Source organism: Trifolium pratense, linkage group LG1 (assembly GCF_020283565.1).
Source record: "Trifolium pratense cultivar HEN17-A07 linkage group LG1, ARS_RC_1.1, whole genome shotgun sequence".
Classification (NCBI taxonomy): domain Eukaryota; kingdom Viridiplantae; phylum Streptophyta; class Magnoliopsida; order Fabales; family Fabaceae; genus Trifolium; species Trifolium pratense.
The window spans coordinates 6278488-6299831 of NC_060059.1; the positions used below are offsets into that span (position 1 = coordinate 6278488).

The window sequence follows — 21344 nt, forward strand, 5'->3', positions numbered from 1 at the left end:
GTTCACACACTGAAATAACCAAGTGCACTTATGTTGAAAAAGGGAGCTGAAGCCGTTATACTTTGATTTCGTGTTCAGGGTAATCCAGCACTTTTACTTAGAGTTTAATGGACTTCAGAGATTTGTGTCAACTCCAATATAATTTCATCAGCAAGTGCTCAATTTGGTCCATAAATATTGTAGAACCGTATAAGCACAGTCTCACATAATATTACTAACAACATTCTTAAATGATTGATGAAATTGTAAAATGTTATTCAAATACTTATATTTGTCTGATCTATTATCAAATATATCACAAGAAAGTAACTACAAAGAGTGGTATGAACCTTATTATTCTTTATGATCTAAAATGGAAAACATTGAGGAAAACATAAATAAACAAACAAGAAACATAAACATATAATCACTAGTGGACATGGTTTCTCATCATCTTCTTCTTTATCTTTGCCACTTTAATTACAAATGCCACATAAATCTTGTCAGCAACATCTTCCACCCATCTGAAGTAAGCATGTCTCCAATTCTTCTTCAACCACAAAGTGCCAATAAATCCCCATAAGCCAGTTGCAAAACCAAGTGCTATGACAAAATAGAACAATACTTTTTCTACCTCATTGTCATCTTCATCACCTTTGCTTTCAGGAGTTTCATGTGAAATACCACCGGGACACATATTTGGGAGTGGAGATCCACAAAGGTATGGATTGTAAGCATAAATAGATGGGTCATCAAGAGTCAAAAACTGATTATCTTTGGGAATTGGTCCTGAAAGGTTATTGTGCGACAAGTTTAAATGACTCAATGAAGTTAAAGCAGACATGGTGTTTGGAATTGTTCCTGAAAGTTGGTTTTGAGACATGTCCAAAGATTCTAGTGATTTCATGTCTCCTATCAATTGAGGAATCTCTCCTTTCAATTGATTTTTTGACAAGTTCAAGAAATGTAGTCCTGTGAGCCAAGTAATTTCATTAGGAATAAATCCAATCAAATTGTTTTGTGACAAGTCCATATTGACTACAAGCTTCAATATTTTTGTATACTCGAGTTCCACTCCTTTCACAACTTCTGTGACAACTTGATCAGACCATTCAGATCCAGGAGCCAAAGCAAAAGCTTGTATGGGAGCTGATGATGATATTGATTTTTCCATTGTCATTCCTTTAAGGTTTCCTATGCATTGAGGTATTGAACCTTGTAATTTGTTTCTGGAAAGGTCCAAAATTTTGAGTGATTTAAGTTGGCATAGTTGTGAAGGAATACTACCATTCAACATGTTTTGTCGCAGTCTAAGAATTTGCAGGGAAGGGAAAGTGTTTGCTTCCCATGATAATGGTATACTACCAGAGAGTTGATTCTCACCAAGATCTAAAATCAACAATTGCGTCAAATTTATGAAAGACGCTGGAAACTCTCCTTGAAGGTTATTATCGTTCAAATGCAACCAAACCAACGATGAAAGATTCCCGAATGAGCTTGGAAATGCTCCAGTTAGTTTGTTGGATGACAATTTTATCTCGGACCATTTTTGATTATCCTTCCAACAATTTGGAATTTCACCGGACAAATGGTTGTTTGAAAGGTCAAGGTTGTTCAGTTGACATTGGCACAAAGAGGTTGGTATTGAACCATTTAAGTGGTTATTTTCTAGAAACAAGTTTTCCAAAGACAACATTACATGACCAATGTTTTTTGGAAGTGAACCAGTGATTTGATTATGGGAGAGATTCAAATTCCTCAAATTTAAATGCCAACCATCTTTCATAGACATTATTCCATCCAACTTGTTTGAAGAAATATCCAAATAATTCAAATTGACAAGTTGACCAAGACTTTCAGGAATGGATCCATTAAAAGAGTTGTTTGACAGATCAAGAGAATAAAGATTTTCAAGTTTCCCTAGGATTTTAGGGATTGAACCATGAAATTTATTAGAAGAAAGATCCAAATAAATCAAATTGACAAGTTGACCAAAAAAGTTAGGAACGGATCCATTAAAAGAATTGCTTGAAAGATCAAGAGAATAAAGATTTTCAAGTTTCCCTAGGATTTTAGGGATTGAACCATGAAATTTATTAGAAGAAAGATCCAAATGATTCAAATTGACAAGTTCACCAAAAAATTCAGGAATGGATCCATTAAAAGAATTGCTTGAAAGATAAAGATCTTTAAGATTTTCAAGTTTCCCTAAGCTTTGAGGAATAGAACCATCTAATTTATTAGAAGAAAGATCTAAGTCATATAAATTGACAAGTTGACCAAGATTTTCAGGAATGAGTCCATTAAAGGAATTATTTGAAAGAATAAGAGATTGTAGATTTTCAAGTTTCCCTAAGCTTTGAGGAATAGAACCATCCAATTTATTAGAAGAAAGATCAATGTAAGTTAAATTGACAAGTTGTCCAATATTACTTGAAATGACCCCTTCCAATGCATTATTGGAAAGATCTAGCCCTTGCAACTTTGGCATCTTTCCTATAGACGGGAAGATAGGTCCATGGAGAAAATTTGAAAAAACACCAAGGTACTTTAGCTTTTCAAGTTGGCCCAACCAATTTGGCAGGCGATCACTTATATCATTACACCCTAAATTCAGTACCTCCAAATCATATGTATTGCAACCAGATAATTCAAAGTGTCCCATTAATTCCCCTTGAAGCTTGTTTCTTGATAAATCTAATTGTTTTAGGTGGCACATGTTTGTTATGATTGATGATAGAAAACATTCTTTAAGTGTTAGTTGATTCCACCTAAGGTTAAGGTGCACAAGTCTCCTCAACTCAGCAAGCCATGGTGGAATTGAAGTTAAACTATTTTTTGAAAGATAGAGTGATTCAATGGAAGTCATGTTTCGAAACACCTCCGGAATTGGACCATGAAGCCCATTGTAAGAAAGGTCAAGAAGGGTAAGTTTCTCAAAGCCAGTGAACCATGATGGAATAGAAGTGAAATTGTTGAAAGAAAGATAAAGTGATTCCATAGAAGTCATGTTTTGAAAAGACTCAGGAATTGGACCATGAAGCTCATTCGATGAGAGATCAAGATAGACAAGAGATGTCATGTTTCGGAAAGCATGACGAGGAATGAGTGAATTGTCAATTTCACAATCAGACAAGGAAAGATATAACAAGGAAGGAAGTGTATTGAGTACCTGGAACAAGTTGTGTGTTTCATTGAGGCGAATATCACTCAAGTCAAGGTGTTTGAGTGAATGGAGTTTCGATATCCAACTGATGTCACCATTCATTTGTAATTCTCTCTCTACAATCATGCGACTCAAAGAGGGAGAGTAATAGACATAGTGATTGAAGCTGAGATCAAGATAGTATAGGTTCCTGAGATTGCCGAGACTATTGGGAATTTTCCCACTAAAACGAGCTGCAGAGAGGGAGAGATACTCAAGGCGTCCCATAGAACCAATGAACACGGGAATTGGACTCCAACTGAAATTATTTCCAGCCAAATCCAAATAAGTCAAGTGTTCCAATTGCAACAAAGATGAGCTCACATTTGAAGCAATTACCAGCAAACAAGGCATATCATCTTCCAAAATGTGCGCGTTGTCGTCAAAATAGTGTAGTTGTGGCCGCCAAGATGGTGAGTGGTAACAAGGATTCCTGAGATCAAGCTTGACAACATGTCCAGTAACATTGTCACAACCAATACCTTCCCATTGACAACAGTGAGTGCCTTGCCATGATGAAAGATTGTTTGGTGAATCTGTTGAAATAGATGCTTTGAAATCGAGAAGGGCTTGCCTCTCTTGTTCTATGCAGGGAACATTTGAATTTGTACACAAGCATATTTGTGCAATTTCAATCAACACCAAAAAAAGAACTACAAATTTGTAATATTTTTCCATGTTTTCTATATCTGTTTCTATTGGAATTGGATGATGCCTTTCATTTCACTCAAACAACTATTATATAATAGGCTTAGTAAAATGGTCCCGGCATTTTTGGTTTCACGGACATTTTTGGTTCAGTTTGGTCCTATTCGGACCTTTTTTTAGAGACCAAACTGATTAATGGAAATGGCTTTAAGGGACCTATTCAGACTTTTTTTTAAGGAACCTATTCGGACCTTTTTTTTCTTTAAGGGACCAATTTAAAACAAAAAATATCTTTAATGGACCATTTTACTACCTATCATTTTCACTTATAACAAGTAAATCAACTTCCTCGAAGCATCAAACTATAAACAAATGTCAATGCTAGCTTTTATTTCTAGTTCATAATGTCAAAGCAGCTTTAAAGCCTTTGAATTTTCAACAACTTATCAGATTGATTATTGGTTTGATTGTGTAATCGTATTTTTATCAAAATTATGCATCGAAATTTATGCGGTGGTAAAAAATTATACTCCCTCCGGTCCTTATTATAAGGAACAATTTGGAAAAAACACACATACCAAGAAATCTTATATTTCTTAATAAAAATTCTAAAATTTTACAATCTATTCCAAAACTAACCTTGGTGTATTAATTTATCCTTAGGGAATATATCACTCTAATTAATGCATAACTTTAGAATGGATACAATTTAATAAGGGTAAAAATGGAATTGTAAGAATAAATTTAATGATTGTTTCTTATAAAAAGGACCAAATTTTTTTTCCAAATTGTTCCTTATAAAAAGGACCGGAGGGAGTAGTACGTACTTAAAAAGGAATGGAGGTACTATTAATTAATTAATCTCAACTTTGTAATAAATTAATTACAACAATTTTTTTTACAAGAAATTTAATTACAACATAATTATGTCTAACTACACTTATCTAAATCTTATTTTAGTATTAATCTCAATTATACACTTTTATAAGTTTCAATCAACATATGCATTATTTTCATATTACCTTAAAATATCAACAAATTAGAAATCTTAAATATCCTTTCGTGCAGTTTCATACTAGTTGTCTAAACAAATTGAAATACTTCACAATATACTATATTTTTTGTTTCATTTAATACCTCACTTTGATCTCTTTTACTTGATTTTTTTCTTTGCTAATTCACATATACCAATTGTATTCCAAAGATGTTGACCGAGTACATGCATAAACATTACCGTCATACCTATACTAGAACTATTGAAGTAAAGCTTTAAAATTTGAGCCTTTAAATTTTCAACACTATCAAAATTGTGGAAACAAATTAAAAAGTTGTGCTGTTTTATTAGAAAATTAATTTTAGTGCCGCAATAAACATTTTTTTTTTTGGTATAAAATGCCACAATAAACTTTTTAATAGTCACATATAGTGAAGTGACCATATTTATGGATTTTAAATTTCAGCAAAACTATTTTTTTTTTCATTTGTAACTGTTGAAAAAAAAAAGAGTTTAAAGACTACACATCATCAGTGTAAATTAATTTTACACCGACAATCAATAAGAATAAAATATTATTTCACATGATATTAAGAAAGTGAGATTTAGTGGGATGATGTGGCGAAAAATATGATTGGTGTTGATTGACAATATAAAATTAGTGCATATTCTTTTTTTCTAAAAAAGAAACCGAGTTCGAATGAAATTTCTACATTAAGCTTTTGTGTTAAATTGTAAGTACGTGAACGCCCATAAAATTAAGTATTATTTTATTCTAAAGTGACCATTATTATCAAGTGTTGAGTAAAGGTTCTGCATACACATATTAGAAGTAGCTCAAAAACATAAGCAACTGTTTAAATTAAATTAAAATAAAATCTAAACTAATCATTTGACCAATCAATTTTACCTTATATTTTGGGACACCTGTTATTTTTTCACTCTTATTAAGAAAAACTAATAGGGTAGTTAACATGTTCATTTTATAAATAGATGTGCATAAAATACACTTTGAATTTGAATATGTATATAGTCAATTTTGACTTTCCAGACATGTATATCTAATAATTTCAAACGAGACTTATATATCTAAAGATAAACTTTTTAATCAAATAAATACTTATATTTGAAAACAGAAGGAATAGTAGATTAGAAGTATAAGTAAAGTAAACATTTTACTTTTTAGATTTATGGTTAAATTTATGTATTTAGACTATAATATTGTTTATATATATTAATTCTATAATGAATTTAAAAAGTTAAATGTTTCTTATATATAAGACGGAATGGAGTATATTTTAAAGTTGGCTTAAATATGTCATTAGTCCCTGCACTTGTATCATATTTTGGTATTAGTCCCTGCACTTTTTTTTGTTTGGCTTTGGTCCTTGCACTTTAAAAAAGATTTGCTTTAGGTCCCTGACGTTAGTCAACTGTTAAAAAAAATGTGAAAAGTAACGGAGTGCCATGTGGCCAAATCATTTCATGCCACGTGGCACAGTAAAGGGTTATTTTTTAAATGCAAATAAATAAAATAATTAAAGGGGCGATGGTGAAGAGTGAAGACATAAAACACAGCAGATTTTTTCTTCTTTCCTTTTTAATCTTACTGTTACACTTACACTTGTTATTATTTTTTTTATAAGATGTTATTATTATTATTAAGTACTAACGGTCAGCTAGGGTGTGTTTCACGTCTGTATGTGTTTATTATGCAAACTTATGTAAAAATAAGAGTTTAAAGAATACGCACCGTCAGTGTAAATTAATTTTACATTGACAACCAATAAGAATAAATCATTCTTCCACATCATATTAAGAAAGTGGGGTTTAGTAGGGTGATGTGGCGGAAAACATGATTGGTATTGGTTGACAGTGTAAAATTATTTTATTTTACTGCATATTCTTTTTTCTCAAATAATAATTATAATAACTAGCGGGCCATGCTTTATGTCAAAAAAAAAAAAGATATGTCTTATGCTGTGAAGCCCCGATACTCTAAAAATGGTGAAGTATCATGTTCGATACGTACTCGATACCGATACTCGTCTGATACACTGATATTATGAAGTGTAACAAAAATTAGATAATAATAATATTAATTTCTGATACTTCTTCGATACTATAAAGTACTTTCCTGATATAATGTAATAAACATAATCAATTTAATTATTTTATTTAATTGAAAATAAAAAATAATCCTTTTACAGTGCCACATGGCATGAAATGATTGGGCCACATGGCACTCGGTTACTGTTCACGTTTTTTTTTAACAGTTGGCTAACGGTAGGGACCTAAAGCAAATCTTTTTTAAAGTGCAAGGACCAAAACCAAACAAAATAAAGTGTAAGGACCAATACCAAAATATGATACAAGTGCAGGGACTAATGACATATTTAAGCCTTTAAAGTTTAAATGACTTTGAATTTTCTACACTATCAAATTGTGGAAACAAATATAGTTGTTTTTCTAATTCCACATGATGATTATCATAATACTCCTCTAATTTTTATTATAAGAAGGAAAAAAAACTTTTTAGATTTATGAAGTAACTAATATATTAATTTGCACTATATTTTGGACCGAATATATAGTTATCCAATAAAGCTAAAAAATAATTTTATTTTTCTTATATTAAGAAAGAGTAGTCACATACAATGAAAAGTTGAAAAAAAAATGGAAATGAAATTTCCACATTAAGCTTTTAGGATTATGTTAATAAGTGTCCACACGACACTAAATTAAGAAAACAAAAAAAATAAAACTTTTATTGAAAATATCACTTTTTGTGATTTTGAGCGTTTTACTACTAGAGGTGAGAATAGTCTAGATCGAGCTAGGCTTTGCCAAGTCTGAGCCTCACTTGTCAAAAAATCGAAGGCTTGAGTCTGTTCTTTTGAAAGTCTGATGTGGCATGTTGGTCTGTTTAAAAGCTTATTTCATATGAACATTTTTAAATAAATAATTATATTTATTTTTAAACATACTTATGAACGAATAAACCAATATTCCTTTTGATATTTAACATGCTATTTTAGAAAATTTGACTATATATGTCATAATATTTCAATTCTAGTTTATAATAATACATTTATATATGTTAAAAACGAATGTAGATTAATAAATTTAAACTACTTAAAAAGTTAATAGATTTATAATTTAACCAAAGTACAAATTTTAATATATAAATTATAATCATAGTAAAAATATTATTCATATTAAGTTAAATAGGTCGGCCTAATAGGTCTCAAAGACTTTTTTAATGGTCTGCGGCATGGTCTTTTTAACTAAATAGGCTTATAAAAAAGTTTTAACCTGCTTTATTTAAAGAAATAGGTTGGCCTAGGCCTATGTAGACGCTAGGCCTTAAGGCCCGATAGGCCGGTGTTCCCACCTCTATCAACACAAATTTTAAGAAAATTTTCCTACATTTGATTTCTTAATTAATGTCTCAGAAATATTAATTAGCATTTCTCAAACTTTTGGTCCTTTGTTTTTTACATTTCACCACTAGTTTAATTTAGTTCGAGAGTTAGTATTAAGTGGTTTCAGTCCACTCCCGATTGTAGTTGTAGTGGATCGAACCGCAGTCATTCCTATTAAATTCAGCATCAATTATCACCGAACCCACTAACAATTAGTTAATTTTAATCCATTTTAAGTACGTGAAATGCACGTCGAGTTGAGTGTTTTTTGGATTTCAAAGTACCCATTATTATCATGTGTTAAGTCATGGGTCCCTCGTACACAAACTTTTCTTCTTAAAAATTAAAGTTTCAGCCTTTCAGCCCCGTTTTAAAAAGTTTGTTTTTTTTTTTCTCTAGAATTTCCACGTCTATTCCATCAAAGACTTGTGCCTGAATACGGAGTAGCTTGCAGTATCGATCCTTTATCAGAATTTGTAGCCCAAAAAATGTTTGAAAAATTACTCCATACTCAATGCAGATTTGAATAGCAAAAATACATAAATGAATTACAAGTAATTTAAATCCCTTAATGGCTCAGAACATTTCAGCTATCTTTATTTTGTAAATTTTAAATATTGGTCGAAAATTGCATTTTAGGAATTATAACCCACAGCAAAATAATAAAACTAACAATGTTATTATTCTTTTAAGAAAATGTTTCAAATGAAAACATTTTGGCATTAGCAATTTGTAGAAGCTACCACTTATACAGAGGGACGGATCCAGAAACTTTTTGCACGGGAGGCCGGAAACAAGAACAATTATTTTGAGCCTTAAACATATTTTTTGTTAGTCATTTTGATTTTCAAATTTATTTTTTATTTGTTAGTTTGGTCCTCAAATATGTTTTATGTTAATCAGTTTATCCAAAAATTACTAATAATAGACATATTTGAGAATATTTTATAATTTTAATACACTTTATTTGACAATTAATATTTCATATATATGTAAGGACCGATATATTTTATGTTAGTCATTTATTTTTACCATAGTATAATTCATAATACTAAACTAAAGTGTTATAGATAGATAATTAAGACATAATAATATATCTATTATATATATATATATATATATATATATATATATATATATATATATATATATATATATATATATATATATATATATATATATATATGAGGGGGAAGGGGTGGCCTTGGCCACTACCTGCCCCCCTTTGAATCCGTCCCTGCTTATACAAAGCTGGTGTGCAAGCTCTCATGAATGATTCATTGAGAAATTTTAATTCGGATTTTTTTTTGTTTACAATGGAACCAAGGACCCATGATATCATGCATATTACCCAAATCATTCATCACTAGACTAAATCTAGTGCCGTAAAGATAGATATAGGTAGAGATGTATTCATTCTTGTAGCGGGTAAATATAACATAAAATAAACTATTTATTTAAAATAAACTAATGTAAACACCATCATTTTTTCCCTTAATGCCCAGTAGAACCAAAGCACTAGTAGTATAATCAATTGATAGAGATGAACACTAAGTTTAAACTAAACACTCCTCTAATTCTCATGTCGTGAATTTATACTTGCAACTAAAATTAAATAAATTTCTTTTACTAATCAACTTAAGTTGAATCAATTCTAGAAACATTTACAAAAATATAAAGGCTTTTGTTGTGTGGTTCAGTAATCACTATAGCTGTCAAACAAGCCCCAATTTAGAGGACCCATAATTAGACCCCTTAATATGAGCCCCAAAATATGAGGTCCTATTTTAAATTTCTCTATATTTATTAGTTTAAACTCAACCTTATTATATTTTTTAAAATTATTGGCCCCCTTATGAGGCCTTATTATTGTGCCTAACACAGACTCAAGAAGAACTTCTTGTGGAAGAATTTTAAAAATTTATTATCGGGAAATTGTTTTGGAAAAATTTTAAAAACTTTTTTTCCGCAAAAAAATTTGAAACTTTTTTCGCAGGAAAAATCTGAAATTTTTTTCCGACAAAATATTGTAACTTTTTTCGCGGGAAAGTCTGAAACTTTTTTGTAATATCTTTCCATCTTTTCTGTCTCTGTTTCTATTGGAATTGATTTGGATGATGGCTTTCATTTCACTCACACAACTTTATATAGAATAATAATAGTATTCCCATCATTTTCACTTGTAACAACTAACAACTAAATCAACTTCCTGGAAGCATCAAACTAGTGTATGTTACAAAACTAATGATTTTTTTTTTTTTGACAAAGTTACAAAACAAATTAGTAATTTTAAAAATTGTATTTAGTATTCGAAAAATAGTGTAAGGCGACACATTTCTGAAAAATATATCTCTCAAAAATGATTTTTATGAAAATCTATTTAAGGTTAATAGTTTTAATTCCACGTTAGCTAATATTTTCTTAAAAAAATTCATAAAAAAATATTACTCCATCCGTCTCAAAAAGATTGTCTTTTAAAGTTATTTCACACATATTAAGAAATGTCATGATGTTGTTAAAAGAAAATAAAAAAAATAATGTTTTTCCTAAATTACCCCTATTACTATTGTTTCCTTGGGAATAAGCATATAGTAAGTTGTGTCAAAAAAAAAATATAGTAATTATTTGGGGGTACAACTGAAAAATATTACATTGAAAAGTGAGAATGACAATTATTTTGAGACAAAATTTTATTCCTAAAGTGATAATTATTTTGGAACGGATGAAGTTAAAAAAATATAAATTATTAAGACCGAAGCGAGTAGTCCATACAATGATACGTTGAAAAAAAGATACAAATGAAATTTCCACATTAAACTGTTATAATTTTGAACATTTATAATTTTGAACATTTTACTACACAAATTTTAAAAAACTTTACTACATTTAATTTCTCAAAAATACTCCTCTAGTCTTGAATGTAAGCAACAAAAAAAAGCACATCCTTTAAGAAAGTGGAGTAAATGATTAGATAAAGTAGTATGTCATTATCAATTTTACCCTTACTTTTTATTTTAAATTAAATTACTATTTATTATGGATAAAAGTGAAACTAAAGGTAAAATTTGAATATTGATAATAAATATAATGATTATAGTAACTTTTGCTTATATTTGAGACTTCCAATTTTTTTTGTTTTGTTGCTTATATATGAAACTGAAGGGAGTATTAATTACTCCCTCCGTTCCAAAATATAAGTCACTTTCAGAAAAATAATTGTACCAAATTATAAGTTACTTTACATTACCAATGAAACATTTAATGTTTTTTTCCTATTATACCCTTAACTATTTATTTTTCTTTCTTTTTTCAATTCTTCAATTTATTTTTCCAATACCATTAATGAAGGACAATTTTGTAAACTAACTCATAATTTTTTTTTCATACAACATTAATCACATTTCTTAATTTGTGTAATATGATCAAAACAACTTACACATTTCAATCTTTTAGTCCATTTTAACTTTTAAGTACGTGAAATGCATGTCAAGTTGAGTGTTTTTTGGATTTCAAAGTCCTCATTATTATCATGTGTTAAGTCAAGGGTCCTCATTTAAAAAAATTGTTTTTTTCTCTAGAATTTCCACCTCTATTCCATCAAAGACTTGTGCCTTAAAAATAGGCCATACTCAACGTGCATAACCTGTCTGCGAGTTCACCTCATAATGCAGATTTGAATGAACTTAATTGATATGCACCGACGGTGTAAAATAATTTTATATTGTCAACTAATATTAATCATGTTTTCCGCCACATCACTCCACTTCACCCCACTTTCTTGATATGATGTGACAAAATAATGGTTGTTCATTGGACGATGGTGTAAAACTATTTTACACCGTCGGTGCATATCAATTAAACTCAATTTGAATAGCAAAAATACAAAAATGAATTAGAATTAAAATTAATTTCAATCCCTTAATGGCTCGGAACCTTTCAGCTATCTTTGTTTTGTAGTAAATTTTAAATATTGGTCGAAAATTGCATTTTAGGAATTATAATCCACAGCAAAATAATAAAACTAACAATATTGGTTTTTTCTAATTAACCCTCACATAAATTGAGGGTAGGTGCCCTATGATGATGTGGCACCAATGAAATTCATCTACATTTATTTAAGTCAAACATAATTAATTTATTACCATAAATTATTTTGACTACTTTTATTTTCAATTAATTATATTTTATGTATTATATTCTATGAATTTATATTTTGGACCTAATTATTTTTGATTTGTTTGCTTCTTCTTCAAATTGTATTACGTCTCAAACAACTTTCTTCTTCGCGTAAAAAAAAAAACATTTCTTCTTATTGTCAAAAAACTTTCTTCTTCTTCTTAATGCTTTCAATCTCTGCCGCAGCCTCCACCACCGTCATGTTAGCATTCTACGACTCCTCCACTTTTGTGTTATCCGATGTGAATCTTTACTGCAGCCTTCGCCACCGATCTACCGGATTTCTTCAAGATTCTAAAACTTGTGATTTTCAATTTCTTAGATGTTATGTTTTTTAGCGTATTTTTTCCTTTTTTTTTCCTTATTTTTTCCTGTTATGTCATAGAATGTGATTCCTATTCATCGTCATTTTGTTTTTGTTTTCTTTGGTTGTTCATATCGGGAAAAAATTGAAAACAAAATAGTTTAGAGAAGACAAAACGAAATTAGGAGAAAATTAGGAAGACGAACTAATTCTTGAACTTGTTTAGAAGTAAAAATATAAATAGTTCATCTAAACTAAAAGAAAGGTGGGACCATTGTCGGAAAACATACACACGGGAGCTCGCCCGATCACAAGTGCGGTCTACCTGAAATTTATCCGATCAAAATGAAAAGGTTCGACTATTATAAGAAGACGAACTAACTCTTGAACTTGTTTAGGGTTTAGGGTTTAACTATTGATCACAAGTAAAAATATAAATAGTTCATATGAACTAAAAGAAAGGTCGGACCATTGTCGCAAACCTAAACCTAATTACTTAACCTAATTTTTTTCCCCTCTTTTTTTCTAAGATCGACATCATGTCAACCAACGTTAATCTATGCAATGATTTAAAGATATTGAAAAAATAAATACTATATACTCCCTCTGTTTCAAATTACTTGTCGTTTTAGAAAAAAATAAAATTAAGAAAGTGTATTTTTGCACTTAATTTCCTATTATACCTTATTTTAATTCACCAATAAGCTTAATTTGATTTTTTCCATGCATTTTATCTTTCCAATAAATTTAATATGTTATGTACCAATTTTTTTAAAAAACAAACATTTTTTTTTGAAAACTTAAAAAAACAAACTTTAATTTTCCAAATATATAAATCTTTTACCGTTTCGACTACTCCTAAATATTTGGAATTTACATGAGTGACTTAGATAGTTAACAATTTTTTTTTCTTAAACGACAAGTAATTTGAAACGGAGGGAGTATTTACACCGGAATAGCATAAATTATTTGATTTGATTTTTTTTGAAGCATTATTTGATTTCATTTAATAAATGTAGAAGTGGAATTGTATATTTAAATTAGAGATATTAGTTTTTTTTTCTTTGTTGTTTTTGTCCTCTTATTATTTTTATTTAAACTAACATTGATATATATTTATTTTTTCGAGCCTACAACAATGATTTTTTTTTTTACTAATAACATTGATATTTTAGAATGAATATATAATGTTTAGAAACAAGCATTCAATGATCAAATTAATTCTAATTATATTTACACATAGTCTAAAATATAATTAAAGAAAACTAGTAACATAAAATATAATTAATTGAAAATAAAAGAAGTCATAATAATTTATGGTAAAAAATTAATTATGTTTGACTTAAATACACGTGGATAAATTTTATTGGTGCCACATCAGCATAGGGCAACTACCCTCAATTTATGTGAGGGTAGAGAAGTAGTCACCAACAATATTATTCTTCTTTTAAGAAAATGTTTCAAATGAAAACTGGCATTAGCAATTTGTAGAAGCTACCACTTATACAAAGCTGGTGTGCAAGCTCTCATGAATGATTTATTGAGAAATTTGAATTAAGATTTTTTTTGTTTACAATGGAACCGATCATCAAACTCATGATATCATGCATATTTACCTAAATCCTTCAAACTAGATCAAACTTACCGACTTAAATTAAGATTTTTTTCAATTGTTACTGTATAGATAGATATAGGTAGAGATGTATTCATTCTCGGACAAGAAATAACGTAAATACCATATTTTTTTCACCTAATGCCCGGTAGACCTAAAGCACTAGTAGTATAATCAATTGATAGAGATGAACACTAAGTTTAAACTAAACACTCCTCTAGTTCTCATGTCGTGAATTTATACTTGCAACTAAAATTAAATAAATTTCTTTTACTAATCAACTTAAGTTGAATCAATTCTAGAAACATTTACAAAAATATAAAGGCTTTTGTTGTGTGGTTCAGTAATCACTATAGCTGTCAAACAAGCCCCAATTTAGAGGACCCATAATTAGACCCCTTAATATGAGCCCCAAAATATGAGGTCCTATTTTAAATTTCTCTATATTTATTAGTTTAAACTCAACCTTATTATATTTTTTAAAATTATTGGCCCCCTTATGAGGCCTTATTATTGTGCCTAACACAGACTCAAGAAGAACTTCTTGTGGAAGAATTTTAAAAATTTATTATCGGGAAATTGTTTTGGAAAAATTTTAAAAACTTTTTTTCCGCAAAAAAATTTGAAACTTTTTTCGCAGGAAAAATCTGAAATTTTTTTCCGACAAAATATTGTAACTTTTTTCGCGGGAAAGTCTGAAACTTTTTTTCGACAAAAATATCGTAACTTTTTTCCCGAGAAAAGATCGAAAACTTTTTTTCGAAAAAACTCCAGAATTGTTTTATCTAAAATCGAAACTTTATTCCCCGACAAAATCGGGAACTTTTTTGTCGAAAAAAAAATCTAAACTTTTTTACCGAAAAAAATTGGAAACTTTTTCCGGAAAAAACTCAGGAATTGTTTTTATCTGAAATCGAAACTTTTTTCTGAGAAAAAATCAAAAAAATTTCCCCAAAAAAGATCGGCAACTTTTTTCCGAAAAAATTAGAAACCTTTTATCTGAAAAAAAATCCGGAATTGTTTTTTATCTAAAATAAAAAAAAATCCTCGAAAAAATCAGAAACTATTTTTCGAGAAAAAATTGGAACTTTTTTCTGAAAAAAGATCGGAAACTTTTTTTCCGAAAAAATCAGAAACCTTTTTCCGAAAAAAGATTGTAAAATTTTTTCCCCGAAAAAATATTTGAAACTTTTGTTCCGGAAAAATCTGAAACTTTTTTCCGATAAAAATATTGGAACTTTTTTCTGAAGAAACTCCGAAATTGTTTTTATCTAAAATCGAAACTTTTTTCCGAAAAAATATCTGAACTTATTTCTCTGATTTTTTTGAATAAGAAAATAAATTGAGTCTTGGAGCCTATATTTTATCTGAGGGGGTTTAGTCTTTTTGGGACCTATATAATAGGGGGCTGGGCCCAAATTTACTTGCCCCTAAATCCTAAAGAAGTTTTCTCTCCCGACCCCCGCATTTCTTTTCTACCCCTCTGAATTTCCGTTTTTGCCCTTGGGGTACTGCGGTTTATACGAACCGATTTTTTTTGTCATGCTAAAAAATTTCGGTTAAAATAAACCAAAATATTGTGTTTCAAATTTTTTTCCAAATTTCTTGCATAAATTCTGCATGAGACCCTCAACTTCCACAATTTATTTGAAATACTAAACGATGTCCGATTTGAGTAAATGACCACTCGTTGGAAAGCTTAGGGTGTCAAGAATACAAATATAATTTTTATTTTGAGGGTTAACTATCCAATTTGTTCATTTTGACCAAATAATGGGTACTGGTACAGAAACAGAGCAGAAACTTTTCTCAAACTTGTAGATAGATTTTGTCATACTATACTTAATGAAATTTAAAAATTCCGGTGTCAATCTTGTAGTAAATTTTGTCTTCTTTACACTAGATTAAAAATCATTAGCATACGACTTATATTCAGAGAAATATGCTAAATTTACCACATGTATCTCTACAACATTTTGCAGAAACTTTTCTCAAACTTGTAGGTAGAGTTTCTCATACTATACTAAATGAAATTTAACAATTCCAGTGTCAATGTCAATCTTGTAGTAAATTTTGTCTTCTTTACACTAGATTAAAAATCATTAGCATACGACTTATATTCAGAGAAATATGCTAAATTTACCACAGGTAGCTCTACATGAATTTTCACATAAATCTTTCTTCTTTTTGGGGGTAAATTTATGTTATTTCGGTTTATATAAACCGAATTTTTTTTTTATGTTTAAAAACTTCAGTTCATAAAAACCGAAGTTTGTTGCCAAAAAAATTTCAAACCGCAAGGTGCAAAATGAGATTTTTGGGTATAAAAGAAAGGCGGGGTCGGGAGAGAAATGATCAATCCTAAATTGACAGCTCCAGTAATCACCGCTCTGATCAATCAGAACCCTAACTGCTTGGGCCAGCTTCATCGTGATTCTTGCAACAATGATGATGGGGATGGATGTTTATCAGAGTCGTGTGGTACATCATCTTCATCGAAGGGCTTCTCTTTATGAAAGATACAACACTTCTTTGAACTCTTTTTGTGCATGAACTCATTGTTCACAGTGCCATCTTTCCAGGATACCTTCTTCTTCTTGCGATTGAGAGGGAGAAAAAAGACTTCAGGTTGCTGTTGTTCCTGCTGAGATGAAGAGGATGATGGAACTGAGCTTTTAATTGTTATGGTGGCGCATGTATACTCAATCATTCATCAAAAAATACTTCCTGAAATTCATCAAGGGAAGTTCCACATTGCACTATAAGTTGTATAGACAGCAGCTGTAACTAGCTGAGACGAAGGTTAGGTACTGGTGGTGGTACTTCAATTTTCAGCTTAACTATGATATTCGCAATTCTAAAGTCCTTAAGGTATGTTTGTTCATCATCCAATATTTAGGGATTAATTGTTTGCATGTAATTTGCTTTAATGTGTTAGCTAATCCTATTGAGCTTTTTTGAAGACTTATAATATGAAAAAGCAACAAGAATACTTGAAACTTAGATTTTATTTTCTCACATGCAAGAAAACAGACTTTGAAGTGCTGAAATGAGATAGCAAATGAGTATACAGATTTTAATTCTCAAATTATATTTTATGTACTTTGAATTAACAATACAATTATAATAAAAGCTTGTATTTAATTGCTACTATTGTTTTTATGCCAGAATCATTGCATTTCAGTATCAACATTCTTCAGATTCACACTTATCATAGCATCCAGTGTATCATGATTGGAAGGAGCTGAGGCCAATCATGCAGAAGAGAATTTTGTTCACACACTGAAATAACCAAGTGCACTTATGTTGAAAAAGGGAGCTGAAGCCGTTATACTTTGATTTCGTGTTCAGGGTAATCCAGCACTTTTACTTAGAGTTTAATGGACTTCAGAGATTTGTGTCAACTCCAATATAATTTCATCAGCAAGTGCTCAATTTGGTCCATAAATATTGTAGGACCGTATAAGCACAGTCTCGCATACTATTACTAGCAACATTCTTAAATGATTGATGAAATTGTAAAATGTTATTCAAATACTTATATTTGTCTGAACTATTATCAAATACAGTATATCACAAGAAAGCAAATACAAAGAGTGGTATGAACCTTATTATTCTTTATGATCTAAAATGGAACATTGAGGAAAACAGAAATAAACAACCAAGAAACATAAACATATAATCACTAGTGGACATGGTTTCTCATCATTTTCTTCTTTATCTTTGGCACTTTAATTACAAATGCCACATAAATCTTGTCAGCAACATCTTCCACCCATCTGAAGTAAGCATGTCTCCAATTCTTCTTCAACCACAAAGTGCCAATAAATACCCATAAACCAGTTGCAAAACCAAGTGCTATGACAAAATAGAACAATACTTTTTCTACCTCGTCCTTATCTGCATCACCTTTGGTTTCAGAAGTTCTATGTGAAATATCACCAGGACACATATTTGGGAGTGGAGATCCACAAAAGTATGGATTGTAAGCATAAATAGATGGGTCATCAAGAGTCAAAAACTGATTATCTTTGGGAATTGGTCCTGAAAGGTTGTTGTGTGACAAGTTTAAAAGACTCAATGAAGTTAAAGCAGACATGGTGTTTGGAATTGTTCCTGAAAGTTGGTTTTGAGACATGTCCAAGGATTCTAGCGATTTCATGTCTCCTATTAATCGAGGAATCTCTCCTTTCAATTGATTTTTTGACAAGTTCAAGAAATGTAGTCCTGTGAGCCAAGTGATTTCATTAGGAATAAATCCAATCAAATTGTTTTGTGACAAATCCATATTGACTACAAGCTTCAATATTCTTTTATACTCAAGTTCCACTCCTTTCACTACTTCTGTGACAACTTGATCAGACCATTCAGATGCAGGAGTAGCAGCATATTAAATTGTATGACTGCATGAGAACTGGAGATGATAATGATGTTTTCAATTTTATTCCTTCAAGGTTTCCTATGCATTGAGGTATTGAACCTTGTAATTTGTTTCTGGAAAGGTCCAAAATTTGTAGTGATCTGAGTTGGCATAGTTGTGAAGGAATACTGCCACTCAACATGTTTTTTCGTAGTCTAAGAACTTGTAGGAAAGGGAATGTACTTGCTGTCCATGATGATGGTATACTCCCAGTGAATTGATTCTCACCAAGATCCAAAATCAACAATTGCTTCAAATTTATAAAAGATGTCGGAAACTCTCCTTGAAGGCTATTATTGTTCAAATGCAACCAAACCAATGATGAAAGATTCCCGAATGAGCTTGGAAATGCTCCAGTTAGTTTGTTGAATGACAATTTTATCTCGTACCATTCTTGATTATCCTTCCAACAATTTGGAATTTCACCGGACAAATGGTTGTTTGAAAGGTCAAGGTTGTTCAGTTGACATTGGCACAAAGAGGTTGGTATTGAACCATTTAAGTGGTTATTTTGTAGAAACAAGTTTCCCAAAGACAACATTACATGACCAATGTTTTTTGGAAGTGAACCAGTGATTTGATTATGGGAGAGATTCAAATAATACAAATTTAAATGCCATCCGTTTTTCATAGACATTATTCCATCCAACTTGTTTGAAGAAATATCTAAATATTCCAAATTGACAAGTTGACCAAGACTTTCAGGAATGGATCCATTAAAAGAGTTGTTTGAAAGATCAAGATGGTTGAGATATGCAAGTTTACCAAGTTTCCCTAGGATTTGAGGAATTGAACCATGAAATTTATTAGAAGAAAGATCCAAATAATACAAATTGACAAGTTCACCAAAAAAGTTAGGAACGGATCCATTAAAAGAATTGCTTGAAAGATCAAGAGAAGATAGATTTCTAAGTTTCCCTAGGCTTTGAGGGATTGGACCATGAAACTTATTAGAAGAAAGATCTAATTCATTTAAATTGACAAGTTCACCAAAAAATTCAGGAATGATCCCATGAAAGGAATTATTTGAAAGATCAAGAAAATATAGATTTTTAAGTTTTCCTAAGCTTTGAGGAAGGGAATTATCCAATTTATTAGAAGAAAGATCAATGTAAGTTAAACTGACAAGTTGTCCAATATTACTCGAAATGACCCCTTGCAATGCATTATTGGATAGATGTATCTCTTGCAACTTTGACAACTTTTCGACAGACGATGGGATAGGTCCGTGGAGAAAATTTGAACCAAAATTAAGGTACTTAAGATTTACAAGTTGCCCCAACCAAGTTGGAAGATGATCACTGATATCATTATCCTCTAAATTGAGTACATCCAAATCATATGTATTGCAACCTGATAATTCAAAGTGTCCCATTAATTCCCCTTGAAGCTTGTTTACTGATAAATCTAATTGTTTTAGGTGGCACATGTTTGTTATGATTGATGATAGAAAACATTCTTTAAGAGTGAGTTGATTCTCACTAAGATCAAGGTGCACAAGTCTCTTCAACTCAGCAAGCCATGGTGGAATTGAAGTTAAACTATTTTCTGAAAGATAGAGTGATTCAATGGAAGTCATGTTTCGAAACACCTCCGGAAATGGACCATGAAGCCCATTGTAAGAAAGGTCAAGAAGGGTAAGTTTCTCAAAGTCAGTGAACCATGATGGAATAGAAGTGAAATTGTTGAAAGAAAGGTAGAGTGACTTAATGGAAGACAAATTTCTAAAAGCAACAGGAATTGGATCATTCAACTCATTTGATGAGAGATCAAGATAGACAAGAGATGCTATGTTTTGAAAAGCATAACGAGGAATGAGTGAATTGTCAATTTCACAATTATGCAAGGAAAGATGTAACAAGGAAGTAAGTGTATTGAGTACCTGGAACAAGTTGTGTGTTTCAATGAGGCGAATATCACTCAAGTCAAGGTGTTTGAGTGAATGGAGTTTTGATATCCAATTGATGTCATCATCCATTTGTAATTCTCTCTCTACAATCACCGGACTCAAAGAGAGAGAGTAATCGACATAGTAATTGAAGCTGAGATCAAGATAGTATAGGTTCCTGAGATTGCCGAGACTATTGGGAATCCTCCCAGTAAAACGAGCTGCAGAGAGGGAGAGATACTCAAGGCGTCCCATAGAACCAATGAACATGGGAATTGGACTCGCACTGAAATTATTTCCACTCAAGTCCAAATAAGTCAAGCGTTCCAATTGCAACAAAGATGAGCTCACATTTGGAGCAGCTACTTCTACATACATAAGATCAAGCTTGACAACATGTCCAGTAACATTGTCACAGCCAATACCTTCCCATTGACAACAATGAGTGCCTTTCCATGATGAAAGCTTGTTTGGTGAATCATATGAAATAGATGCTTTGAAATCGAGAAGAGCTTGCCTCTCTTGTTCTATGCAGGGGAAGTTTGAATTTGCACACAAACATATTTGTGCAATTTGAATCAACACCAAAAAAAGTACTACAAATTTGTAATATCTTTCCATCTTTTCTGTCTCTGTTTCAATTGGAATTGATTTGGATGATGGCTTTCATTTCACTCACACAACTTATATAGA

General features: G+C 30.8%; 2 protein-coding genes across 4 annotated transcripts; both read right to left on the bottom strand.

The window, feature by feature from the left end:
* Positions 1-253: 253 nt before the first annotated feature.
* On the bottom strand, positions 254-21327 carry LOC123899319 (receptor-like protein EIX2). Of its 3 annotated transcripts, none has more exons than XM_045950429.1 (2): positions 21050-21327; positions 254-3639 (listed from the first exon to the last, which is right to left on the bottom strand). In XM_045950429.1, the coding sequence occupies exons 1-2, from the start codon at positions 21270-21272 to the stop codon at positions 410-412; spliced, it is 3453 nt and encodes a 1150-aa protein (XP_045806385.1). In that variant the 5' UTR covers positions 21273-21327; the 3' UTR covers positions 254-409. The 3 variants fall into 3 exon arrangements, with proteins under 3 accessions (XP_045806385.1, XP_045806401.1, XP_045806392.1); XM_045950445.1 differs by having other exon boundaries at positions 254-2497; positions 19992-21327; XM_045950436.1 differs by having other exon boundaries at positions 254-2064; positions 19559-21327.
* Positions 17869-19525, bottom strand: LOC123899358 (receptor-like protein EIX2). Its single transcript, XM_045950471.1, has one exon. The coding sequence runs from the start codon at positions 18629-18631 to the stop codon at positions 18029-18031; it is 603 nt and encodes a 200-aa protein (XP_045806427.1). The 5' UTR covers positions 18632-19525; the 3' UTR covers positions 17869-18028.
* Positions 21328-21344: the final 17 nt, after the last annotated feature.

Coding starts and splice junctions, on each gene's coding strand:
- LOC123899358 (XM_045950471.1), bottom strand. CDS start 18,631: ATGGATTTGTCACAAAACAATTTGATTGGATTTATTCCTAATGAAATC.
- LOC123899319 (XM_045950429.1), bottom strand. CDS start 21,272: ATGGAAAGATATTACAAATTTGTAGTACTTTTTTTGGTGTTGATTCAA. Junction 3,640..21,049: donor CTGTGACAATGTTACTGGAC/ATGTTGTCAAGC, acceptor ATGTTACTGGAC/ATGTTGTCAAGCTTGATCTC.